General features: G+C 24.3%; 7 protein-coding genes across 7 annotated transcripts in view; 3 read left to right on the forward strand and 4 right to left on the reverse strand.

Annotated features, from left to right (window-relative positions):
- The window catches only part of DDB_G0269286 (hypothetical protein), a gene marked incomplete at both ends in the record, with an annotated part of 4,222 nt that extends 1,228 nt beyond the window's left edge, over nucleotides 1-2,994 (reverse strand). The window contains 3 exons of the mRNA XM_640756.1: nucleotides 1-1,708; nucleotides 2,040-2,601; nucleotides 2,785-2,994. The exon at nucleotides 1-1,708 is cut by the window's left edge and continues 1,228 nt beyond it. Coding sequence (XP_645848.1) covers nucleotides 1-1,708; nucleotides 2,040-2,601; nucleotides 2,785-2,994 — 2,480 coding nt within the window. The remainder of the gene's footprint in view (nucleotides 1,709-2,039; nucleotides 2,602-2,784) is intronic.
- A 714-nt stretch (nucleotides 2,995-3,708) lies between these two features.
- On the reverse strand, nucleotides 3,709-14,854 carry DDB_G0269288 (hypothetical protein; the record flags this gene model as incomplete). Its single annotated transcript, XM_640757.1, has 2 exons — nucleotides 3,709-13,578; nucleotides 13,673-14,854. 2 exons carry the CDS (start codon nucleotides 14,852-14,854, stop codon nucleotides 3,709-3,711), a joined length of 11,052 nt encoding a protein of 3,683 aa, XP_645849.1.
- A 708-nt stretch (nucleotides 14,855-15,562) lies between these two features.
- nap1 (hypothetical protein) lies at nucleotides 15,563-16,767 on the forward strand (the record flags this gene model as incomplete). The annotated part of the gene is made up of 3 exons (XM_640758.1): nucleotides 15,563-15,572; nucleotides 15,707-15,798; nucleotides 15,904-16,767. 3 exons carry the CDS (start codon nucleotides 15,563-15,565, stop codon nucleotides 16,765-16,767), a joined length of 966 nt encoding a protein of 321 aa, XP_645850.1.
- Nucleotides 16,768-17,147: 380 nt separating this feature from the next.
- Nucleotides 17,148-18,392, forward strand: sugt1 (TPR repeat-containing protein; the record flags this gene model as incomplete). Its single annotated transcript, XM_640759.1, has 2 exons — nucleotides 17,148-17,371; nucleotides 17,453-18,392. The coding sequence occupies 2 exons, from the start codon at nucleotides 17,148-17,150 to the stop codon at nucleotides 18,390-18,392; spliced, it is 1,164 nt and encodes a 387-aa protein (XP_645851.1).
- A 169-nt stretch (nucleotides 18,393-18,561) lies between these two features.
- DDB_G0269294 (hypothetical protein) lies at nucleotides 18,562-21,114 on the reverse strand (the record flags this gene model as incomplete). The annotated part of the gene is made up of 1 exon (XM_640760.1): nucleotides 18,562-21,114. The coding sequence occupies one exon, from the start codon at nucleotides 21,112-21,114 to the stop codon at nucleotides 18,562-18,564; it is 2,553 nt and encodes an 850-aa protein (XP_645852.1).
- A 713-nt stretch (nucleotides 21,115-21,827) lies between these two features.
- DDB_G0269296 (hypothetical protein) lies at nucleotides 21,828-23,161 on the forward strand (the record flags this gene model as incomplete). Its single annotated transcript, XM_640761.1, has 3 exons — nucleotides 21,828-21,941; nucleotides 22,047-22,337; nucleotides 22,412-23,161. 3 exons carry the CDS (start codon nucleotides 21,828-21,830, stop codon nucleotides 23,159-23,161), a joined length of 1,155 nt encoding a protein of 384 aa, XP_645853.1.
- A 526-nt stretch (nucleotides 23,162-23,687) lies between these two features.
- gefX (RasGEF domain-containing protein) lies at nucleotides 23,688-27,181 on the reverse strand (the record flags this gene model as incomplete). The annotated part of the gene is made up of 5 exons (XM_640762.1): nucleotides 23,688-26,015; nucleotides 26,310-26,389; nucleotides 26,490-26,523; nucleotides 26,602-26,833; nucleotides 26,973-27,181. 5 exons carry the CDS (start codon nucleotides 27,179-27,181, stop codon nucleotides 23,688-23,690), a joined length of 2,883 nt encoding a protein of 960 aa, XP_645854.1.
- Between the last annotated feature and the right edge of the window lie 748 nt (nucleotides 27,182-27,929).

Below are 27,929 nucleotides of genomic sequence, written 5' to 3' on the forward strand. Positions count from 1 at the left end.
TCTGAAATAATTGGAGTAGTATTTGTACTACCAAATTGATTTGAATTTTGTACAGGTTCTTCATTTTGTTGACTATTTTCTTTTTGTTGACTATCTTCTTTTTGTTGTTCTGTTGATTCAATGAAATCTTTGTTTTCCTCAGTTGGCATATCAATTGATTCAATCTTATCCTTATTTTCATTATCTTCATTATTATTGATATTATCAATGATTGTTAAATTATCGTTGCTTTGATTGTTTTCATAGTTGTTATTATTAATATTATTAATATTATTATCATCATCATTATTACTATTATTGTTATTAATATAATAATTATTATTATCATTAACTTCTTGACCATTTTCATCTTTCATTTGATCATTTTCTTGTTGATTTTCGTCAATGACAGGATTGAGATCATAATTATCAGTTTTAACATCAACATTCATATCATCAAATTCTTGATAAACATTTTCTTCATTATCATCTTTTTGACTGTTATTATAATCATTATTGTTATTACCAATATTATCATCATTGCTATTTTTCACACTACTATTATTTTCATTATATTCCATATCCATATTATAATTATTATTATTAATACTATTTCTATTACTATTATTGATATTATTACTGTTATAATCTTTATCTCTATCATCATTATCAGATTTATTATCAATGAAATCGTTATCGTCATTGAAACTACTAGTTTTAGTTAAAGAAATTGATGGTGTATCATTGATGGTATTATCATTTGACAAAATAGAAATTTGTCTCTTATTCGAGTCCAAATCTTCAGCCGAGCTATTAATTAATCTACTACTATTTACATTTGCTGAGATTGAAGAAGAGTTTAACCTTTCATTATTTCTTGATCTTGATCTCGATCTTGTTCTTGATCTTGATTTTGATCTATCTCTATCTTTTTCATTATCGTCATTATTATTATTATTATTATTATTATTATTATTAGTAATATTATTATTGTTATTATTATTATTATTATTATTGTTATGATAATGATAATTATTATTATTATTATTATTGCCATTATAGCTGTATCTCTTATTGTTAATATTATTATTATCATAAGATTTATTATTATTATAATTGTTGTTATAATTATTATTATTATAACCACCGACTGTATTTCTTCTATTATTATAATTATTATTTATGTTATTATTATTTTTATAGTTATTATTATAGTTGCTATTACTATTATTACTACTATTACTATTATTAGTATGATAATGTGGATCTTTGGTTGGAGTTAGTCTTGATCTTGAATTACTTCTAGATCTTGATCTACCACGACTTGAAGAACCATTAACCAACCCATTTGGAGGACTTTTACTTCTTTCTCTACCTCTATCAACATAATTTGAAGAGTTTCTTAAATTATTATTGTTGTTATTTGATTTATAATTACTATTATAATTATTGTTATTATTATTATTATTATTATTATAACCATTATTGTTATAATTAGTATCATCTCTAGTTGTGCCTCTTTCTTTATAATTATTTAAATATGACGATGAAAAATAACTATTATTATTACTATTATTGTTACTATTATTATTATTGTTATTATTAATATTGCTATTATAACTATTATTATTATTATTATTATTATAATTATATTTATTTGGACTTCTTGATCTACTTCTTTCATTATCATTTTCATATCTTATTCTTTTTCTACTTGGTGAAGCTGATCCTTTTTTTCAATGATCAAGTATTGAATTAAATTTGAATTTGAATTAAATTGAAAGGAAGAGGGTAAAGAAGAGGAATAAATAATAAAATAAATAATAAATTAAATAAAATAAAAAATTTTTGAAATTAGTTCCATGAATATTGTAAATGTTTTTTTTTTTTTTTTTTTTTTTTTTTTTTTGATAATTATAAATGATATGAGAATGTAATGTAAAATGATAATGATAATGGAATGATAATGAATAACAACAAAATCTTCAAATAACATTTTTTTTTTTTTTTTTTTTTTGAAATGAGAGAAATGATAATTTTTTTTTAAAAATAAAACATACTTGTTCTACCTCTTGAAGGTGAATAACCACGAGAACCTGGAGCATTTGCATAGTTAACTTTTAAAAATTTACCATGAAAATCCCATTGATGATACTTATCGATTGCTTTTTCAGCATCTTCACTTGATTGATACTCAATGAATGCAAAATATTTCTTTTCATCGAAATGACTTTTCATAATTGGACCAATTTCTTGAAACAATTGTAATAATTCACTTGGTGATGTATTTTCACTATAACCACCAACATATAATCTTGACTTAGGAAAGTTACTATTTACACTAAAATAAGATGAATTATTATTATTATTGTTGTTGTTATTATAACTATTATTATTATGATTGTCATATGGTTTTGAGTAACTATTACTATTTGATAATGATGATGATGATGAGTTTGTTGAATTATTAGAATCATTGCTATCATAATTATAATTAAAATTATTTGGTTTGGCTGGATTCTTATAAGATGAAGCATAATCTATAAATAATTTCTTTCCTTTGAAAGTAGCTTTATTTAATGATTCTTTAGCTTCATCGGCTTGTTCAAGTGTTTCATATTCCTATAGATTAGAAAAAGAAAAAAAAAAAAGAAAAAAAAAAGAGAGAGGAGAGATAAAATAAAAATAAAAAAAAAAAAAAAGAGAGATAAAAAAAAAAATAAAAATAAAAATAAAAATTTTACGTTAATTTTTTTTTTTTTTTTTTTTTTTTCTCCATAAAAAAAAAAAAAAAAAAATACTTACGACAAATGCATATGGTCCTTTTGGATGAGTTTCAACAATTGAATGATTTTTGATTTTACCATACTTTGAAAATAAGTCAAGAAAATCTCTTTCATTGACAGGTCTATCGATATTTCTAATATAGAGATTTGAAGCTGGAGGATGAGGTTTAGTTTTATCTTGAATCTTATGAGAGTTCTTATATTTATTATATTTATAATCACTATCCATTTTTATTCGTAAAATTGTAATCAATTGGATTGATAATTTAAATTGTAATTGAATGAAAATAATTTCGATAATAATAATGAAAAAAAAAAAAAAAAAATGGAATTTGTTTTTTTATTTTATTTTTTTTTTACGAAATAATGAAACAATTTAAAATTTTTTTGTAGTTGTTTTCAATTTAAATTGTTCTTTTGTAATTGTGTTTTTTTGTTGAAAAGAATTGAAATTGATTTTTAAAATCTTTTAATTGTTTTTTGTTTTTAAAGATCCAAAAAAAAAAAAAAAAAAAAAAGAAATTAATTGAACAAATGATTTATTTCACACGTTTGTATTTAATTTGAAAAATTCTATACTTGGTTGCTTGCTATTTATAGATCTCTTTATTATACAAATATTTGTATTTGTTATTTATTTCTGTGGAAAAGAGTAAGTCAAACAATGACTTTTTTTTTTTTTTTTTTTCAAAAAAAAGTAAAAAATTGAAAAATTTTAAAAAAAAAAAAAAAAAAAAAAAAATAAAAATAAAAATAATAATTGAATTGTAACTGCAAATGAAAATAAATAAAAATAAAAATAAAAAATAAAATAAAAAATTAAAAATAATAATAAACAATTGTTTTTATTTATTAATATAATTTAAAAATAGTTATTGTTGAATTTTATTTTTATTTTTTTATTTTATTTTTTTTTTTTACTAAAAAATCCATACCGGTAAAATTAAATTGGAGTTGGATTATTTATATTGGAATTATTTGAAACATTAGAATTATTATTATTATTATTTAGATTATTATTATTATTATTGTTTGGATTAGAAGTATTTCCAGTATTATTAGAATTATTTGAAGGTGAAACTGAAGATTGTTGAACAGCTTTAATAATTTCGGATTGCAAATTACGTAAAGATTGTAAATCATCTCTTTTTTCTGGAAAATAAGATAAAAATTCATTTAAACTTTCAACTGAAGCACTTAGAATATGAAGATGTGGAGCCAAAGCGGCCGATGAAGATTTACTTAATTGTCTCTTCATTTTAAGTATTACTTTGAAAACACCATGTTTGAAGAGATTGAAATAGAATAATGTTGCCAATTGTGATGGTAATTGACCAACTTGTTTCTTTAAACCATATAATACCAATTCATTTGTTATATGATGAAGATCAAATAAAAGTTTTTGGTAAGATTCATGGAATATTGATTGTTGATGATGTTGATCATTTGATGGTGATGGCGATTCATTATCGTTATCATTCTCTAAAATATCAAATATATTTTCCAATTCTTTTAATTCCTCATTTGTAAGTTTAGTTGATCCAAATATTCCACTTGTAGTTGAAATATTTGTATTTATTATTGAACTATTTCCACTACTACTATTATTATTATTATTATTATTATTATTATTATTATTATTATTGTTGTTATTATTGTTATTGCTATTACTAATTACAGAACTATTTGAAATTATATTACCACTTGCAACTGTAGAATTATTTCCACCAATATTAGATGACACTGATGAAGATGATGATGATGAAGAAGATGATGATGATGATATAGTATTTTGAATTGGTGCATTCCAATTTGAATCAGAATTTGTAATTAAAGATAATAAAGAAGAAGATTTCATTAATAAAGAATTTTGTGAACTATTTAAACCACCTGAACTATTTAATTGTTGTTGTTGTTGTTGTAATTGATGTTGAAGTTGTTGTTGCTGTTGTTGTTGTTGTTGTTGTTGTAATTGTTGTTGTAATTGTTGTTGTAATTGTTGTTGTTGTTGTTGTAATTGTTGTTGTTGATTATTAGTTTGAATACAATAGAGATAAAGACTATACCAAAACTTTTTAAATTTACGAATGAATTTAGTGATCAATTGCTCCAATGATCTATAATGATAACCACCTTTCAAACCTGAACTTGCAGAGAATGAAGTCAATTGACCAGTGGTAATACGTAATGAGATTACATATTTCTCAGTTAAACTATGTTTATTATAAACGATGATATGCTCTTCCAAGTATTTCTCTTTCAACAATAGATTAGTATGTTCTAGGATCGCTGGAATATTTGGACGAACTGTAATACAACTAGATGTCATTGGATCAATTGAAATTACACCATTACTTGGTGGATCAATAATAAAGAAGATTGTATTTGCTTTAACAACAATTGATAATGGGTCACTAAAACTATTATAAATTGAAATCTCTCTAATAATTTGTGAACTACCACTTGAATCATCAAATTCAAAATCAACTTTTTTACTACCACTAGTACCTGTACTCATTGATGATTTACTAGATGTTGTTGTCATTGTTGTATTTGTTGATGTTGTTGTTGTTGTTGTTGTGGTTGCTGCTATATTTGGTTCATTTGATTTTCTAATCTCATCTTTATTTAAAATAAAATTACTATCATTTAGTTGTTGTTGTTGTTGTTTTTCTTTTTCTTTTTCTTTTTCTTTATCTTTTTCTTTTTCTTTATCTTTTTCATCTTTCATAATGATTTTACCTTTAAAAACTATATTTTGATCAGATAATTTCATTTGTGGATATCTACAAGTTGCTGATAGTGTAATGATTTGTTGATAATCACGAATTAATCTACAATTTAAAAAGATTTTAATATCTTTTTGAGTGAAAGATGTATTGTTTGTAGGATTTGATGAAGATGGAACATGGAAATAAACGAAAACTTTAACTTGACTATTTGGTTCTACATAGAGTGTATTGAATTGACGTAAATAGGAACGAGATAATGAGAAACAAACTTCGGTTGGATCATTTGGTGATAAAGAAGTACTTAGCATGAAATCCAATGGCATTGAAGAAGAATTTGAAACAATGAATGATCTATCGGTATAGGTGATATTATAGAAAACGTCACCCAAATTGATTATTGGTGCCGAGTTTTGTTTACCTTCAACCAAAACACTGAAATGTGAATTTTGTTTAACAACGACATCAAATGTGATTTGAATGGTTTTGATATCAGCTGGATTATTACGATTTTCAATGATTAGATAAGTGGAATACATATCGATACGTTTTGTTGAAAAGTTCACTGTGATAATATGACGACCATGTGGTTCGATTTTACCAGAGTTTCTACTTAAATTTAACCAAGTATCATCATTATCTTTCATAGAGTAAATTGAATATTCAACTGGTTTAACTGATAAATTCTCTAATGTTAATTCCCATGGTATTGATCCAGATGAAAACTCTTGTTGACTTAGATGAATTTCATAACAATTCTTTAATCTTTGAATTGGTGTACAACCCCTTAATGATAATTTTGGTAATTTATTTAAATTTATAATTGATCCTGTTGAAATTGGATCATTAACTATAATTGGTGTAATAATTTGATTATTAATATTATTATTATTTGATGTTGTAGTTATTGTTGATGATGATGATGTTGAAGTAGTTGCAATTGGTTGAGTGTTATTTATAATTGAACCATCTTTATTATTAGATAATAATGAAATATCATTAATATTTGAACTATTTGGAATTGATTGTGAACTAATTGTAATTGGTGTTGATACTGATGATGTTGATGGTGTATTATTATTTGATAATAATTGTTGTTGTTGTTGTTGTTGTTGTAATTGTTGTTGTTGTTGTTGTTGTTTTAATTCACTTAAATTTGAAGATGGTGAGGTTGGATTTGGAATTGGTTTATAATTACCAACTAAATTAATATTAACTTTTTGAGTTTCATTATTTAAAGTATCTAAAGCAGTTACAATTACAACAAAAGATGAAGAAGGTGGTATATCATCAATACCATTTAAATCGATAACAACATTAACATTCATTAGTTCATTTGGTGGTATTTCACCCTCTTCTGGGGATAATTTTACACAACTTGTTGGTAATAACCATTGATTTTGATTGAAAACCGATTCAACTTTAAATGTTAATGAATAATGACTACTGGTATTCTTAATTTTGAAATAATCATCCAATGTTGTCAAGAGAGATTGTTCTTCACCCTCTTTATTTGTGATACGAGAGATAACATTGAAATTCAAACGATTAATTGATAGAGAGAAATAATGGCCAGGTAAGATTGTACCTTTCAATGGAATCACCTCGATTGGATAAATTGAAGTATTCAAAATGATCTTACCAAATGTTGTTAATTCTTCAAATGATCTTTCACGTAGTTTTGAATCTGGACGTGGTCTAGCACGAATTCTAACTTCAATCACTTCTTGTGGACGTAATGAAAATGATGGTATTGGTGTATTTGATGTTTTGTGAACTAATTCCACCATAATTAACTCTGAAAATTGTGGTAATAAATCAACTTCAGTTTGAATTTTCAATGATTTATTAGATGTATTTTCAATTGTAAACCATTCATCAGATTGAGATGATGCACCAACTAATGGAGGATGATAAATACATGGTAATATAATATCACCATTATTAGTTGAATTATTATTATTATTATTATTATTACTATTATTAATGCTACCACTAACAATAATACTACTACTATTTCCACTATCACCACTACCACTACCAACAATATTATTAGCTAATGTTGGTGAAGCTGTTAATGATGGTGTATTTACAGTAGAGGTTGCTGTTGTTGTTGTTGTTGTTGTTGTTGTTGCTGGAGTACTTGTTAAACGACCAAAATTTAAAACTCTAAAAGTATGATATAATTGGAAATTAACAGACATTGTATTAAATTCATTCATAACATTTTCAAATTGAATTGGATAAGTTATTGGGCCAGGTTGAGTTTGTTCAATCTTTGTTGGATCAATACCAATAATAATTTGTTTTGATTCTGATGATGGAATTTCAAATTCAATAACAATTGATTCTTCTTCTTCCTCTTCTTTTTCTTTTTGTTGTTGTTGTTGTTGTGGTTCTTTTCTATCATTTAAAATTTCATTAACACCATCATCTTTTTCTTTAATTAATTTATTACTACTATTATTATTAATTGATTTTTTAATTCTTGGTAAAATTATTTTATTTGAAGATGAAGATGGTGAAGTTAAATTTGAATGATTTGGATGATTTAATAAAACTCTAATTGATTTTGAAGGAAGTGATCTAACACGAATGACTAATGGAATCTCTGAAAGATTTCTAATTTCAATAGTAGTGAAAATTTCTTTCCAAGAATTTTCATAACCAACTCTACCAATATCAATTGTATTATTATTAATAATAACACTATTTTGATGAGTATTATTATTTTGATCATTTACAAATAAAATTTCACCCATCATTGACATACAATAACTACCAGTAATTGAAACTAATTTTGAAATATGAGTTTTACCTTCACCAGGTGCAATTGGATAATGAGTTGAATCTGATCTTTCGAAAACAAGTGTACCTTGAAATTTGACTTTACGACCTTTACATAACATTAACTTTTGTTTTGGTGTTATGATTGTATCAGGTTGTGGTGGTTGTGGATAAGCTATGACTTTTTGTTCACTTGAAAGTACGAATGGTTTTGCACATAATCTCATTGACTTTCTACGATCACCCATTGATTGAGATTTAATCATTTGTAACTCTTCAATTGTTGGTTCATGAAGGAAGAGATAAATGTTTATATTTGATTTTGGATAGATACGAATATCATACTTGAGATAATTTCTCATTGTGAATTGTTTTTGTTGATATAATTGATCCGATGCACTTAATGAACCTTGATCGATCAAGTATTGTTGTGGTGTTATAACGAATGATAATAACTTTCTATCACCGGCAGCAATCTTTTCATTCCAAGATATTGGACTAACATAGATATCGTCGAATCTTAACATATCACCGCCACCATTCATATTGATTGGTAAATTTGTAGTTAATGAAGAATCGTCAACCAATAAACGTATATTGATTTCAAGTTTTTGACCTGAACAACTTAGATTGGTAATGATAATTCTCTCTTCATATAAACCATAAATTGAAGCTACCAAAGAGAAATGAATCTTTTCCTTTGAGAGTGGATGACTAACTTCACTACCCTCCAATGAACCTTCCAATTTCGAAGATAATTTCAAATTCTTACTATGAGTGATTTGATAATTCAATGGTAACAAAGTTGAAACATTTGAGATTGTAAATGATGATGAAATGGTTTCACCCAATTGTCTAGTTGATCCTAAATCAATCATATTCTTTGCAACTCTTAAAATACTCTTACCAACAATCGATGTGAATTTTATAGTATTCTCATAGAGTAAATTATGATCTTGATCATGTACTTTGATTCTAATACCACCAATTAATTCTCTACAATGACCATCTACATAATTTTCACTGGTCATACTTGGTCTTAAACAAATTTGAACCACTGATTTTTCATAACCACTCAAGAATAAATTATCGGCTGGCTTTGATAATCTATCATCAACAAATACAAATACCTGTTGAGTTAAATTTGATTTCATAGAGATATACAATGATTTACCCGATAAATTATCCAATCTAAATGGTAACACCTTTGAGAATTTCTGTGATTTATCATAATAACAATTTCCAAAATCTAAAATTTGTGTTGATGGTAAATCTGGGAATACTAAATATTGTGGTGGTCTTGGACTTAATGCAACCAATAATAAACTTTCAAAATGATATTGTGTTGATGTAACTACAATCGTATGAGTTTGTTTACCTGGTATTTGTGGTTGACAAATTACTTCAATTAATCTTTTACCATATGGTTCAATTATACCTGATTTCTCTTTTAATATTAAAACATTTTTACTTGAATTATTATTTGAATTTGTTGTTGTTGTTGATGTTGATGATGTTGTTGTTGATGTTGTTGATGTTGATGATGATGTTGATGATGGTTTTGGTGGTTGTTTTACATTAATATCAAATGGAACTTTATGACCAGTATGGTTTGTAATTGTAAATCTAAATGTAATATCTTCATAAATTCTAACTTCACCTAAATCAATTTTACCTGGTGAAATTGTAAGAGCTGTTGAATTTGTAGTTGTTGAGGAAGATGAAGAAGAAGAAGTTGCTTTTGAAGCTGTTGGTTTAAAAATTGAAGTTGTACTTGATAAAATATTATTTGAGAAACTTGGTGAAGATGGTGGAGGTGGTGATGAAGGTATAACTCTTGAACTACCACTACCAAATGGAATTGGTGATGATGATGTAAAATGTTGTGGTTTAAATGGTGAGAATGAAGGTAATTGATTATCAGGTACAGTATTTGCACTATTGATTGCATTTGATGAAAGATAATTTTGACGATAAGTTTCTTCATCGAAACAAACTGTTGAAATATAATTAATCTTTTTAGTGACATCAATATTCTTTGATTCATAAATTAATATTGAACCATTACCATCCTCTTTACCATACCATTGTTTTTTAGTACCTGGTTTTGGTACTGGTGAGAAATAAACCAAAACATTTTGAATACCACCACCTTCAACTTCAAATGTAATTGAATTATCACCAATTTTACAAAATTGTTTCTTTTCTAATTGTTGTTGAACTGGTGGCGTTGTTGTTGCTGTTGTTGTTGTTGTTATAGCTTGTTGTTGTTGTTGCTGTTGTTGTTGTTGTTGTTGTTGTTGCTCAACAATTAAAGCTTTTTCAATATTTGATTCATTATTTTCATTATCATCAATTGGTGTTGGTGAAGTTGCTCTAGAGATTGGGTTTGGTGTGATTGAACCTGAATTTCTTAATTTTTCGATTTGCATATTAATTTTTAAAGCTTTTTCATGTTGACCTTTTCTACGACAAATTTTTAATTTTCTTTCTAAAAGATCAATTTCCATTTCAGTTTCTTTAGAGATACTAAAAGCAGATTTCTCTTCAAGTTTAAAGTATAATTTGTTTAAACAAGATTCAAAAGAGGAAGGATTATCATCAATGATTTTAAAGATACGACGTTGATTACTAGTGTTTGTGAGTGTGATACGTTTTGTGATTGATTTACCTTTGATCATGACTACACCGAAATCTATATCCAAAGTATTGAGAAAGAAATGTCTTGGTTTCTTTACGTTTGCTTTAATATGAACTATTTGATTATTACATTGATCATAAACATTCTCAATGATTAATTTCTCATCAAATATACCAGAAAAGGTTGGTTTGAATACGAATTGAACCTCTCTCTTTCTGTAGGGTCTAACGATACCCATACGATCTGCATTTTCAATATTTAAATTACCACTAGTGATTGAACCGGATTTCTTAATTCTATAGATCAATGGTACTTGTGAAAGATTATTGATAACCAATGATTTCGTACGATAATCATATTGAATGATATTACCGAAATTGATATATCTTTGAGCTAAATCCATAATGGATCCACAAACTTTAGTTGATACCATCAATTCTCTAATTGGTGAATCATTGATCTTTATACCATTCAATGACTCTAATGAAATGAATAATTTAGCTTCCATATTCTTTAGTTTACCACCTAACCAAGGTCTTTTCGTTCCACTAACCTTTGATACAATAAATATTGTTACCTCTGATTGTTGTTCAATCTCTAATCTATCCAATTTCTTTAATTGACCAGATTGAATAATAGTTTCCAATTTCTTTAATCTATTAATTTGTGATGTAATATATGAATTTTCACTCTCTAAATCTGTAAATAATGGTGGATTATTATCATATTCAAATGTTTGGATAAATTGAATTAATCCTGATGATGTTAAAAGATTTGATAAATCAACTTGTTGTTGTTGTTGTTGAATTTGTTGAGATTGTTGTAATTGTGATGATTGTTGTAATTGTAATGATTGTTGTTGTTGTTGTTGCTGTTTGTCATCTTGTAAATTTGAATCATCATCTTTATTTGTTAAAACATTATTTGAAGTATTTATAAATGGTATATTAGTTGCACTATGACTTGATAAAGAACCTGGTCCAAAACTACCAATATTATTATTACTATTATTTAAAATAATATTATTATTATTATTATTATCTTTACTATCTTTACTATCTTTACTATTTGAAGAATCAAATGAAGGTGAAGAAGCTCTTGAATTAGTTCTTGAATTTGGATTACTTTGGTCATGACTTGATTGTAATTTTTTCTTTCTTTCTTGTGCTTGTTGTTGTAATTGTTGTTTATCTTTTGAATCTTGTGATTGTTGTTGTGGTGATTGTTGTTGTGGTGATTGTTGCTTTGGTACTTGTGACGATGATGATGATTGTTGTTGTTGTTGTTGTTGCTCTTTATTATCTTTATCTTTTTCTTTTTCTTTTGAAGATTTTGGATTTAATGCTAAATCTAAATATTGACTATTACCAACTTTATTTGAACCACCAACTACATTTGAATTATCTTTATTTTCATCAAAGAATTTTGAGAGATATTCTTGAAGATTTTGTTTTGTAGTTGAATTTGCTAATGATTGATTTTGTGATACCAATAATGAGAGTTCTCTCTCCTCTGTATATAATTTAATTTCATCTGGTAAAGAGGTAGAAAGATTTAGAACCAATGTACCTTTACTAACATTTTTTATACTAAACGTACGAACGGATGGACAATTTACAATGGTTTCATCGAAATCGATATAACTCTTATTGTATGAAGTTTCTAGATGATAAAATTTAGAATGAACAGAAACTGAATGTTCATCGATATTATTTGCACGTACCTCTAGGAACTGTTGTTGATCATCCATTATTGGATTCTTTAAATTGATAAAAGTGATTTGTTTACGATAGTCTGGATTATTTTTACGTGGTAAAAACTCCATTTGTAAATCGTAGGTTTGTTTAGGTGCAATTGAGAATGTTTGATTCTTGAATGATACAACCTTTGATTGATATCTCAATTGAAGATGAGCTGTTAAATCTGAAAGATTAACCAATTGTATAGTGTATCCTTTGATGCTACCGACTGTGCAATCACCCAAATTAATCTCTGATGGTATCTTTACAACCGATGTACAAACTCTACTCGATACACGTATGGTTTTATTCTTTTGTTGTTGTGTCGATAGCTTACCTCCCAATAATGATTTACCATACTTTAAAAGGATTCTAAAGTTTTTATCATTCAATCTTTGTGATCTTGGATCACTAATTGGGAATAATGATTTCGGACAATATCTAACACTAATCACTCTTTCTGAACCTGGATTAAGTGTTAACTCTTCAATTCTTTCTTTACCATTTTTAACACCATGATTTTGATTTCCTCCGCCTCCCTTTTGATTTGTATTACGTTGGTGATGGTGGTGGTGGTGACCACTACCATGACTTCCAATTGATAATTGACCATTATTAATTTTAATTAAATCATCATGACTATCAGATGATCTATGTTCACCAATGGATAACTTTGATTGATTTCCATCTAAATCCTTTTCAGTATCCTCTTCATGAAAATGAAAAGTTACTTCATCATCATCATTATTATTATTATTATTACCACCTCTACTACCACTACTAATTGATAAATCACTACTAAAATTAATATCAATTGATTCTTCTGATATATTCTTTATTGTAAATGTTTGAAAAGTTGCAACATCTGTATAACAATCTCCTAAATCTAAATTATTAGTTGAAACTTGTAATAATTCCTATAAAAATAAAATAAAATAAAAAAAATTATTAATAATAAAATTAAGAATTAAATATGTATATATATATATATATATTAAAAGTATTATTTACAATTTGTTGTTCAGCAGAAACAAAAGAATGAATCATAACAATTTCATAACTATTTGAATCATTCTTATTCTCCAATTTAAATTTATAAGTGAATTGACCAATATTTGTTGGTTGATAAGTAACTCTAATTGTCATTGATGAATAACTTTGAACAATACTATTATCTCTTGATAATGGTAAACCAGTTGCATAATCTGTGAATTGAAAATAGTTTCCAAATTTCTCTTTATAATAAGTTGAGAATCTTAATGGCATTTCACATTTATTCCAAAGTGTTATATCTTTAACATAGGTTTGACCAACTATACAATCATCAAAAATTAATTCATTAACATCTAACTTTAATAATGATTTACAAATTCTAATTTGTAAATCAACAATTAATTCCTTTTGTTGTGGTAATATAATCAATTCATTATTATCACTAGATTGTTGTGATGATGATGATGATGGTAATAATGGCTCAGCATTAAAATAAATTTTACCTTTAACTTCAAAATAATTATATCTATCATTCTTTTTATCACCATCTTTTTTTATAATTTCATCTTTATCATTTAATTCTTTATTCTCGTCATTACTTTCTTTTGTTGTATCATTATTATTACTATTATTATTATTATTATTATTATCTGTATTACTTTCATTATTTATATTTTCAATTAAATCTATATTTGGTGTTGAACTATCTGTATTATTACCATTATTATCTATATTTGATTGGTCATCTTGTATTAATTGTTGTTGTTGTTTTGGTGGTTGTGATAATTGTTGATCAAATGGACGATATGAAATAACTATATTTTTAATTTCTTTTGGTGCCAAATTGACTTGATCAATTAAATTCACTTCATTGAATAATTGATTGAAATCATCATCTTGTATTGGTGTTTCATCTGAATCATCTTGCATATTCTCATTGTTTAATTGGAATGCAACTTGTGGTAAATCTGATTTCAATTTGACTTGTACTGGATAATCAACTGTATTTATTAATTTGAAATTACGAAGTACATATGTCTCTTTAAGTACAACTTCATTCAATTCTAACTTCGATCCATTTAAACTTGTCTTTATAATTGGTAATATAATATTGTTACTAGTAGCGGTAGTAGTTGTTGTATTATTGTTGTTGTTTGTAGTAATATTACCACCACTAGTAATATTATTATTATTATCCATTTATAATTTCGATTAAATTAAATAATTTTAATATACATAAATTAAAAAAACAGGTTTATTGACAATACAAATAAAAATAAATAAAAAAAAAAATATATAATATAATATAATATAAAAAAAAGTATAAAAAAAAAAATTTAAAAAATTTAAAAAAATGAAAAATGGGAAAAATTGTTTTTTTTTTAAATTTTTTTTTTTTTTTTTTTTTTTTTTTTTTTCAATTTATAATATTACATATATAAAAATAATATTCATACTCATTGCTGGGTTTTATAAAAAAATAAAAATAAAATAATAAAAAAAAATGAAAATAAAATAATTTTTAAAGTTTTATTATTGATTATGGAAATTTAATTATAAAGATATTTTTTTATTCAATTTATTTTTTAAATTTTTAATTTTTATTATTTATTTGTTTTTTAAATTTTTTGGAACATCAATGAAATCCAAAAATAAAAAATGTATTACATAATAAAATAAATAAATAAAATAAAAATAAAAAAAAAAAAAAAGTACGGTTTAACGAGTCCGTTTGTTCGTTTTTTTTTTTTTTTTTTTTTTTTTTTTTTTTAAATTTTATTTTTTTAAATTTTTTTTTTTTTTTTAAAAAAAATTTGCTCACGCTTTTTTTTTTTTTTTTTTTTATTTATTTATTTTTTTTTTTTCGTTTTTTACCTCTTTCACAAATACATAATCTCTTTTTTGAAAATGTCCGAAAGTAAGTTACATTATATTTTTAAGTAATACAATATAAAAAAAAAAAAATTAAAAAATAATAAAATTAAAAATAATGTAACTTGTCTAATTTTTTTTTTTTTTTTTCCCACTCTTTTTTTTTTTTTTTATTTAAAGATAACGAAATTGAAATGGAACTCCCATTTGACTCATCTGCAATTACTTCAACAGAAGTTTTAGACAGAGTTAATGCTTTACTCACTCTCCAAGTAAGTTTTTTTTTTTTTTTTTTTTTTTTTTTTTTTTTTTTTTTTTTTTAATACTAAAAAAAATAATAAATATTAACATTTATATATATATTTTATTTAAAATAGGATACACAAAATGAATTAACGGAACAAATGGAAAAAGAAATTTTAGAAATTGAAAAGAAATATTTAAAAAAATTCCAACCACTCGCAGAAAAGAGATTTGAAATTGTATCAGGTAAAGTTGAACCAACCAAAGAAGATCAACAATGTAAAGCACCAATTCAAGTTGAAAACCTTAAATCTGTTCCAACCGATAAAGGTATTCCAAAGTTCTGGTTACATGTCTTACAAAACACCGAAGTCAAAGATATCATTGAAGAATGTGATATTGAAGCTTTAGAGTATTTAGTTGATATTAAAATCGTTCAAGTCGGTGACGCACAAGACTACTCATTAGATTTCCACTTTAGTGAAAATCCATTCTTCACCAACACTGTCATCTCCAAAACCGTCAAACTCGAAGAAGATAACGAATTAAATGAAATCGTCTCAACCCCAATCAATTGGAAAGATGGTAAAAACTTTACCGTTCAATCAAAGAAGAAAACTGTTAAATCAAAACCAACCAAAGGTAAAGCTGCCACCACCACCTCTACCACCGTTCAAGAGGTCGTCCCATGTTTCTTTAGCACCTTTGTCTCACCAAACCAAGATCCAACCAGTGATGAAGAAGCTGATGAAATCATGTACATCCAATACCAAATTATCGCCAAATTAAAGGATATCGTTATCCCAGAAGCCGTTAACTTCTTTTTAGGTCGTGCTTCAGATGCCGAAGAAAACGATTATGACTTTGGTGAAGATTTCGAAGATGAAGAAGGTGAAGATGATGATGAAGAAGATGATGAAGAAGAACAAACCATTAAAAAACCATCAGGTAAAGGTAAAGCTCAACCACAACAACCACAAGATTGTAAACAACAATAAATTTAATGGTTGAAAAAAAAAAAAGAAAAAAAAATATGTTATACTTTTATCATTGAAAAAAAAAAAAAAAAACCTTTTAAAAAAAAAATAAAAAAAAAAAAAATTATTAAAAAAAAAAAAAGACAAATAATATTAATTAAAAATTTATTTATTTATATATTTATTGATCTCTTAAAATCCAAATTCTATTTTTAATTCCATTGAAATTATCCTGAAATTTATCTTTTTTTTCATTTTTTTTTTTTATATTTTATTTTTTATTTTTTTTTTATAATTTTTTTTTTTAAAAAACTCAATTTCAATTTTTTTTTTAATTTTCATTTTTTTTTTTTTTTTTTTTGCAGGTAACCACCTTTTTAAAATAATAAAATAACCAAAACATGGAACAATTAAAAGAAGGAAATTCTTATTTTGTAGATGAACAATATGATGAAGCATTGAAATGTTATGATAAAGCTTGTTTAGAATTATCAAATAATGCAGAGGCATTCTTTAAAAGATCTCAATGTCATTCAAAATTATCAAATTTAAAAGAGGCTTTATCTGACATTAATACTTCAATTAAATTAGATTCAAATAATTCAAAATATTATCTCAAAAAAGGGTAAGTATTTTTTTTTTTTTTTTTTTTTTTCTCTCTTCAACCAATTTAATTAATTAATTTCTTTCTTAATAAAAAATATAGTCAACTTTGTTTTGAATTAGAGGAATTTGATACAGCATTAAAAACATTTGAAAAAGGTCAATCAATTGATTCAGAAAATTCTTCATTTAAAACTTGGATTAGAAAATCTAAAGCAGAAATTCAATCAAACCCAACAACTACAACTACAACCACACCAACTCCAACACCAACACCAACCCCAGCACCACAACCAGTTACAACAACAACAAATCCAACACCAATTCCAACTACCTCAAATACTACTACTACTACTAATAATAATAATAATAATAATAATAATAATAATAATAATAATAATAATAATAATACAACAACAGATTCTACAACTACAAAATTACCAATACCATCATCAGGTAATAAAGTTAGACATGAATGGTATCAAACTGAAACACATGTTGTATTAACAATTTTTGCAAAATTTGTAACAGCATCAAATTCAAAGATTAATCTCACCTCAAAATCTGTAAATATATCATTCCCATTAGCAAATGGTAGTGAATTCTTATTTGAAATGGATTTATTCGACCCAATTGTTGATAAGGATAGTACAATTCATTATTATTCAACAAAAGTTGAAATTAAAATGAAGAAATCAAGAGCAATCAAATGGGATACCCTTGAATTCACAGATAAATCAGGTCCAGTGGGTTTAATGGATCAAATTAGTTCCTCTCCAGCCGTACCATCACCATACGCCTCTAAAAAGGATTGGGATAAACTTCCAAATGAACCAGAGGAGAAATTAGAGGGTGATCAAGCATTAAATAAAATTTTTAGAGATATCTTTTCCAAAGGTTCAGAAGATCAACAAAGAGCAATGATGAAATCTTTCACAGAATCTGGTGGTACTGTTTTATCAACAAATTGGGATGAAGTTGGTTCTAAAAAGGTTGTTGGTGAACCACCAAAAGGACTCGAATTTAAACAATATGAAAAATAAAATAACCTAGGAATAAATAAATAGAATTAGACGATGATAATTTTAGTTTAATTATGTAAAAATAGTTTTTAAAAAAAAAAAAAAAAAAAAAAAAAAAGAAAAAAGTTTTGTAGGGTCTTTTTTTTTTTTTTTTTTTTTGTCTTTCATTTGTTTTTTTTATTTTTATATTTTATATAGGTGGAGGTATATTTTCTAACATAATTTTAATGATTTGAAAAGAGTCATAGCAATAGGATTCGGTTGATATTTGTTGATGTTGTTGTTGTTGTTGTTGTTGTTGTTGATTACGTTGATTTGAAGATTGTAGTTCATTACTAAAAGCTACCTTTTGTTTATGACCAGTGGATCTAAACGATAGATCATTATCATTATTATTACCACTGAATGCACTTGTGATTTCAATTGGGGGTGGTGGTAATAATGTTGCCTCTTTAAGTGATTTTAAACTTGTATTATTATTATTATTATTATTATTATTATTAATATTATTAAGTTGTTTTTGGTTTTCATTTAAAGTGGATTCATAATTTAATAATGGTGAAATTATATGGAGTGGTGATAATCTTTCATCATCACTATTATTATAATTAACACTATTATTAAAGCTATTATAGATATTTGCACTACTATTAATATTAACATTATTATTATTATTATTGTTATTGTTATTAATAATATTATTATGATTATCATCAATTGAAGAGAATGGATTAAATAAGAAAATTCTATGATTTAAAACTTGAGTTGCAATTGAAAGAATATGAGTTGGTGTTACAAAATTTTTACCAGATAATAAAGCTAATGATTTGGAAGCTAATATAAAATTTGGAGTGGCACGTGGTGATGGTCCAAATGTTACCAATGGATGATTCCTAAGGTTAACTATAATAGTACGAATATATTGATCAATATCATTTGATATATAAGTTTGTTTTGATAAATAAATATCTCTTAAACCTATAATTCTATATGGTGCTAATATATAATGATTATTATTTTTATTATTTTTATTATTATTATTATTATTATTATTATTATTATTATTATTATTATTATTATTATTATTATTATTATTATTATTATTATTATTATTATTATTATTATTATTACTATTGTCATTATCACTACTATCATTATTTATATTGTTATCTTCATTATTATTGTCATAATTTTCTATATTTATATTATTATTATTATTATTATTATTATTATTATTATTATTATTATTATTATTATTATTATTATTATTATTATTATTATTATTATTATTATTAAAATGATTATTTAAATTAATTTTTAGTTTTGGTATAAATAATCTTTCTAATAATTTATAATTTAATAAAAAGTTATCCAACATTAAAGGTGATAATGATTCAATTTCATCATTATTACTATTATTACTATTATAGTTAATGGTTGCAATGATTGTAAAATCTTTTGGAGTATTATAGGTTGACCCTTTAAATGCAACTTTTCTATATGACATCATTTGAAGTAAAGTATATCTAGTTGCAAGTGGTGCAATATCCATATCATCAACTATTAATATATCTACCATTTCATAATCTTTATTAAATTCTTGTTGTTGTTGTTGTTGTTGTTGTTGTATTTTAACCTTATTATTTATTTGATTTTGTTGTTGCTGCTTATTTAATCCTTTGTTTGGTGGTGTTAATTGGATGTTATTGGTATTTGTATTATTTAATTGAGCATTATTTTGATAAGCAGAAGAGGCATTTGAAGTTGATCTTGATATTGAATTTGGTGTATTATTTTCCAGTACTTGTTTTGTTATATATGATGTTTGGCTAATTTGGTTTTGTTGTTGTTGTTGTTGTTGTTGTAATGATAATAACTTTTCTAATTGTTGTTGACTTTGTTGTTGCTGTGGTTGTTGTTTATAAGGTTCAGTTTTTTTTTGAGGTAATTTTAAAAATATTCTTTTAACTAATTCTTCAGGTGATGTAGTATTGGTACATGAAATATAGGCACAAGTTAATCCAGACATCAAAGGTATAATCTTTGATAATATATAGCCAGTTGAAAAATAATTTTGATTATGGTGATGTTGTTTATTTGATTTCCCTTTTGTACGACGTCTATTTCTTGTTCTATTTGTAAATGCTGTTGTATCAATTAACATATTTGAATTTGAAATTATACATAAAAATATTGAATGTATTAAATCATTTGGTATATTTATATTAAATCTTTGTTGTTGTTGCTGTTGTTGTTGTTTTCTATTTTTATTATTAAATTCACCACTTTCATTACTATTTATTATAGAGGATTTATTTACACTTAGACTACTCGAATTTGGGGTAGTTGAATGATGGTGATGATGATGACTATGATGATTGCCACTATGATGTATATCTAATGGTTCGAATTCACCATTTATAAAATAATCTAGATCAAATAATATCTCATAATTATCATTATAATCTTCATCAATTATTATTTGAGGTGAATTACTTTCATTATTTTTATCTATATTATTATTTTCTTTAATTATACAAGTTGATAAATATTGTTTAAATGATTGTATAAGTTGATCAAATTCACCATTCTCTAATTTAATTGGTTGATCGATTGTTTCAATTGGTTCATCTGATATAATTTGTTCATCTGTTGCATTCTCATCAATTTCATTGTTCTTTTGTGAGCCAAATCCAAGTCTTCCTGTAAATTTTATAAAATTCTTTTTTATAGCCTTTCTCATATTGTGTGTGTGATCACTTTTTTTTTAATTGATTTTATAAATATGTGTTATCTTTTATTATATGTAACTCTTCATTTTTTCAATAAAAAAAAAAAAAATTAAAAAAAAAAATATTAATGTGTCGTGTGTGTTTTTTTTTTTTATTTTTTTTATTTTTTTTTATTTTTATTTTTTTTTTTTTGTAAAAAAAAAAAGAATGGAAAGTTTTTACTGGTTTTAATAATTTTGTAAAATAAAAATAAATAAATATTATCTTAATCCAACTATTTTTTTTTTTTTTTTTTTACCAATATATTAAAATAAAAGATAGTCTTTAATTAAAATTTTTTTTCACTAAAAAAGAATTAAAGATATTTAAAAGAAATTGAAAAAAAATATTAATAAAATAAAAAAAAATTATAAAATCTGAAATCTATTTTTTTTTTTTGTGTGGGATTTTTTGTTCAATGTAGATATGACATTATAATAATTTAATTTATTTTTGCCTATCTACAAAACCCATTTTTTTTTTTTTCAAAACATTTCAAATAAAATCCACTAATTTTAATTTTTTTTCTTCCAGATATTTTCATTCATTTTAGTTTTTTAACTGATTTTAAATTTTTATGAAATTTTTTTTTTTATTTTGTTTTTTTATTTTATTTTTTCCTCATTTTTTTTTATTTTATTTTTCTGCAGGGAACCAATCATAAATAAATAGTTTTTTTAAAAAAATGGAAAGAGTTAATGAACCCCTTTTAGGAGGTGATTCAAGAACAAGAAATAACCCAATTTTAAATAGTGTAATGTTGGGTTGTGCAATGTTTTTTATATTATTTTTCAATATTGTAAATATTAATAAATAAATCTTGAAAAAAAAAAAAAAAAAAAAAAGTGATCAAAACAATTTTTAACTAATTTTTTTTAAAAAAAAAAAAAAAAATTTGAAAAAGGCAACACCAAATACATTATCATCAGATGTTGAAGGAATTTTCATTTATTTAGTATATATTGCTGCAATTTTAGGAGCACCATTAATAATTACAAGAATTCGTGAAAAATTATCAATGTTAATATCAATTATTATATTCTTTATAACATTCCTTATTTTTATATATGCATCATCAGCTGATCTTGTTTCAGTAATCTTATCACCATTTGCATTAGAATTATTATGGATTTCAGTTGGTTCTTTTATTTTTTATATCTCTGATAAATCAAATATTGGTTTAAACTTTGGTATAGTAAGTTTGGAAAATACATTATATAATAATTATTAATGATTTATTAATTTTTTTTTTTTTTTAAAAAAAAATAGTTTTTTTCAGTTTATGAACTTTTACAAGGATTATTCTTTTTAACATTAAATGATGTTCAAATTAATAATAGTACAGGATTTATAATAATGTTTATAATATTTTTTATTGTTGGAATATTATTAATATTATTCTTAGGTAATCCAAGTAGAATTAGAGGTGATGGTTTGGGCTCTGATTTAGTTGAAGAATTGATTTCACCATTTAAAGTAATGTTTGATTTAAAATTCCTATTTATAATTCCATCAATTATTTTCATTGGTTTTTCAAGTGAATTTGGTATTACTGGAGTTGCAAATGTTAATCAATACGTTTACTTTGGCACAAATCTTGTTGTTAGTTCATTGACACCAGTGATTGTCGGTTTCCTATTTGACAGATTAAAGAAAATGTTTGTAGTGATCATATTACTAATTATGGGAATTTTAGCGATTATTACATCACATATATTCGTTTATGATAGTGATGAAGATCAAAATCACACTAGTTACTATTATGTGGCCGCTGTAACTTATACGATCCTAAAATGTGGTTTAACAGTATTCGTTTATGCATTAGTTGGTTATTTATATCAAAAGAAACCATTACCTTCAAATGCTGCAATTCAATTTATATTTGTAACTGGTTTAGTTTTAGCTTTTATCTTTTCTTATTTCATTTCAAATTTCTATGTAGGATTTTATGTTTTAACAGCATTATTAGTTATTGCTTGTATTTTATTATTATATTTAACTAAAAAACATGACTTATAAAGTTAAAAAAAAAAAAACCAAAAAACTAAAAATAGATTTTTTTTTTTTTTTTTTTTTTTTAATTACTGATTGTATTTAAAAAAAAAAAAAAATAAAAAAAAAACTAAAAAAGAAAAATAAATAAAAATAAAATATAATAATCTAGATTTTTAAAATAATCCAAACATTATATTATTTAAAAAAAAAAAAATTTTTAGAATTTAAAATAAAAAAAAGATATATAAAAAAGTGATTGATTTTCTTTTTTTTTTTTTTTTTTTTTTTTTTATTATATTGATTTATTTTATTTCATTTTTTAATTTTTTTTTTTTTTTTTTTTTTTTGATATAGAACTTTGTTTTTTTATTTCTTTTTTTTTTTCTTTTTTTTTTTTCTTTTTTTTTTTTTTTCTTCTTTTTTATATTTGAATTTTGTATTTGTGTTTTTATACTTTTTTTCTTTTCTTTTCTTTTTTTTTTTTTTTAAATTGGATAATATTAAAAAAAAAAAAAAAAAAGTGTAAAATTATAATAGTATTTTTTTTTTTTTATAAAGATACAGGTGGTTCACATTTTAATGAATTATTTTTAATTAATTCATCATCGAATAATTCAGAAGGTGGTTTAGTTAAAACCTTTTGAATTGAAGGAATTGGTCTGAAACAATGAGATTGAAGTTGTTGAGATTGTAAAATCTTTCTTGATAATTGACGATAATGGAAAAAGTTAACGATACCACCTGGTAAAAGACGTGGTGAACTTGTTTCAATAAAAGATAATTCGTCCAATAATAAATGAATATTTGGAATGCAAGGTGGTTTAGCATCTGGTAATAACTCTCTATACTTTTTATGATCATTCTCTTTGGAAACGATTGATTTCAAATGTTCAAAAGTGGCAAGATTTCTTTGGGAAACGTTTCTCCAAGTGTCTGACAAACGTTCGATAGATTGGTCTACCAAAGGCTCGACAATGGAGAAAACCGCAGCATAATCGTTATTGGCCAAACATTTCTCTGCGGCCTCAATGAAACGTTCGATTGTAGCAACTCTTTTTTGAAGTTTAGTTTGTTTTAAAATCTCTGTTGAAACGAAACGAGCGAGATTATTACATTTTCTAACGAATTTATGAATGTTTTCAGCTGGTACAACCTCGACGAATGAAGTACCAACATATGGTGTAGTTGTTGATTCTTCGCCACATTTCTCCCAAATATATTCAATAAATTCTCTAGCTTTAATACGATTAAAGTAAAAACTATTAATAATTGTAATTTGACGTGCCAACTCTGTACTATGAATATCTTTTACATCCAAATATTCACTAGTAGTTGGTGGTGGTATAATACTAACTGGATATGGTTCCTCACCATTACCAATACCATTTGATGTTACCAATACACTATATCTATTATTACCATTTTGAAGCATCATTTTTGATTGATTTGCTGCCGCAATATTTATTATATTTAATCCATTATTATTATTATTATTATTATTATTATTATTATTATTATTATTATTATTATTACTATTATTATTATTATTATTATTATTATTATTACTACTACTACTATTTACACTATTATTATTATTTATATTATTTATATTATTTACAGGGTTATTATTATTATTATTATTATTATTTATAAAATCGGAAGGACTATTAATTTGAATTAATAATTCTAATTCTGAACGTTTTTTTTGTAATTCAGTCATTAGCTTTGGATCGATTAATAATTCATTATTACTTATTGTTGTACCTAAAAGTAAAGCTGTACTTGAGTTTTGTTGAGCAGAGATTTTATCAAATTCATTTAAATTATCTTCCATTGCTTCCTCGAGGAAATCTTGTGGATAATAGTCGATCCAACGTTTAAAGAAAATGATAACACGTAATTGAATCACTCTTTGTACCTTTTTCCAACCATTGATATCATTGGTAAAGTTATCGGGTGAATTGGCGATATAACGTGATAATAAGAGTTCAAAGATTTGTTGTGGTGGTGCAAAACAACGATATGCCAATAGGAAATCTTGAATGTATGATGTATCATAGTAGTAATCAGAGGTTGCACGTTCAATCATCTTTGTGATATGACTTGTCAATGCTGCATAGCATGGTCCTTGTTTTCTCTTTAATGTTTGGTATCCAACATGTTTTGGTTTTGCTGCAATCTTCCAAATTGAATCACTTGGTTTATGTGGTCTAGATTGAATTGGTGAGGTTGGTGGTGGTGTTGTTGATAATTGACCATCAACCAAATTCAATTCCATAGATTTCCTATGAAGTGACATTGTATTTCTTCTAGATTGTGCTAATGATACTAATTGCGATCCTTGTGGTGGTGTTGATGGTGATGAATTATTACTTCCACCTGATGATGATAAATTAATTTGTTGAATACCTGTTGTAATATCTGGTGAGATATTACTAATATTATTATTATTATTGTTATTGTTATTGCTATTATTTGGCGAGAATGAAATATTTGGAGTTTGAATAATTGGTGTTTGAATAGTTGGTGTTGAAACTACTGCTGCTGCAGCTGCGGCGGCGGCGGCGGCTGCGGCTGCAGCTGCAGTTGCTACCTTTAAGTTATTTTGACAAACTTTTAATTGAGATAAAATTTCATCAAACTTTGGTCTAGTTAATGGTTCATAAAGACAACATTCAACGCATACTGAAATTAATTCAGATGGACATCCTGGTATTGATTTTTGTTTTAATTCTTCTGGATTAATATCAAAACATGTCTCTGGTGATCTAACCCATAAATCTACACCTGGTTTTCTTCCAGTAATTAATTCTGCTAAAACGACACCATATGAAAATACATCACATGATGTGTCATAACTCATACCCAATAAAATTTCCTAATTTCAAAAAAAAAAAATAAATATTAAAAAAAAAAAAAAAATAATAATAAAAAAAAATAAAAGAAGAAAGTTAATAATTATAATAATAATAATAATAATAATAAAAATAATAATAAATAAAAAAAAAAAAATAAAAACAATCTCGATTAAATTCGATTCGATTTTCGATTGGATTTTTTTTTAAAAAAAAAAATAAAAATATGGCTTATACTAAAATATCTTTCGAGCCATTTAAAAAAAAAATCTGTCCAAAAAAAAAAAAAAAAAAAATGAAAATTTTGGAATACTCACTGGTGCAACCCAACCTTCAGTACCGCACATAGTCATATGTCTTGATTTTTTTGTTTGTTCGCTCATTCTAGCAAAACCGACTATAGTTTTGTGGGAAAAGAAAAAAAAAAAAAAAAAAAAAAGTTAGAAATGAAATAAAAAAAAAAAAAAAAAAAAAAAACAATCTAAAAATATACTTACAATCACATAAACGGATTCTTTGAAATTCATCCAACTATTGAATAAAATAAAAAAAATAAGAATGTTAGATAATTTTATTATTATTATATATTTTTTTTTTTTCTTTACATACCAAAATATTTTTTGATTTTAAATCTCTATGAATAATTTTCTTGGCATGTAAAAATACCATTGCCTTTGCTAAATCTACTGCAATTGATACACGTTTATCCCAACCAATTGGTGGTGTTTTCTTTAAAAGTTGTCTTACATCACCACCTGATACAAATTCTGTTACAATATATAATCCACTTGAGTGAACACAAATACCTGAGAAATTAACAATGAATGGATGTCTTAATGATCTATTTATTATTGTGAAAAATCAAAATCAAAATCAAAATCAAAATCAAAATCAAAAAAATAAAAAGAAAAAAAAGGGTGTCAGAAAAGCAAATAAATTTTTTTTTTTTATACTGAAAAAAAAAAAAAAAAAATACTTACTGAAGCATCGAAACTTCTCTATCAATATATTTGAGATATTCAGGGTCGTCAGCTTTTTCAATTTTTTTAATTGCAACATCTAAACCTAAATAACATCCTCTAAATACTGAACCAAAACTTCCTTTGCCAATTTTTTCATTGAATTCTAAACTCTCAAATGGTATATCCCAAATTGCCTGTGTTGGTAAGCCTGGATCTGCTTCTGCCATTCTTTATTTTATTTTTATTTTTTTACTTTATTTATATATATATAAATTTATTTATTATTATTATTATTATTAATACTACAAATTTATTATTGTACAAAAAAAAAAAAGATGGTTATTTTATTGAAAAAAAAAGAAAATAAAAATTAAAAATTAAAAAAAAAAAAAAAAAGCAATCTTTATAAAATGTGTGAGAGGTGTGGTTTTTTTTTTTTTTTTTTTTTTATTATTTTTTTATTTTTTTATTATTTTTTTATTATTTTTTGTGTTTTGTGGTTGATAAGAATAAAATAATCTTTTAATTTAGATTAATTATTCTGTTGTGTGTGTGAGTTTTCTATTTTTACTATTTTACAACAATGGAAAAGGAAAAAATAATACAACAAAAAAAAAATAAGAAAACTTTTTTTTTTTTTTTTTTTGACAACTTTATTATTGTGAAAATTTATATTTATCTATATGATGATAAAATTTGTTTAAAAATTTATAATAAAGGTTGTTGGTGGGCATGCGATATTTTTGAAAAAAAAAAAAAAAAAAAAAAAAATTAAAAAAAAAAAAAAAAAACCTAAAAAAAAAAAAAAAAAAAAAAAAAAAAAAAAAATTTTTTTTTTTTTTGGTTTTGGTTATATTTTATTGGCTAATATATCGATGTTTAAAAGAAATTAAAATGCCAATCGTGAACCATTGTCCTGTATAATTGTTTTTTGGCTCAAAAGTTTCCCTTTTTTTTTTTTTTTTTTATATATAT

The sequence above is a fragment of the Dictyostelium discoideum genome (genome assembly GCF_000004695.1).
Source record: "Dictyostelium discoideum AX4 chromosome 1 chromosome, whole genome shotgun sequence".
Classification (NCBI taxonomy): Eukaryota; Evosea; class Eumycetozoa; order Dictyosteliales; family Dictyosteliaceae; genus Dictyostelium; species Dictyostelium discoideum.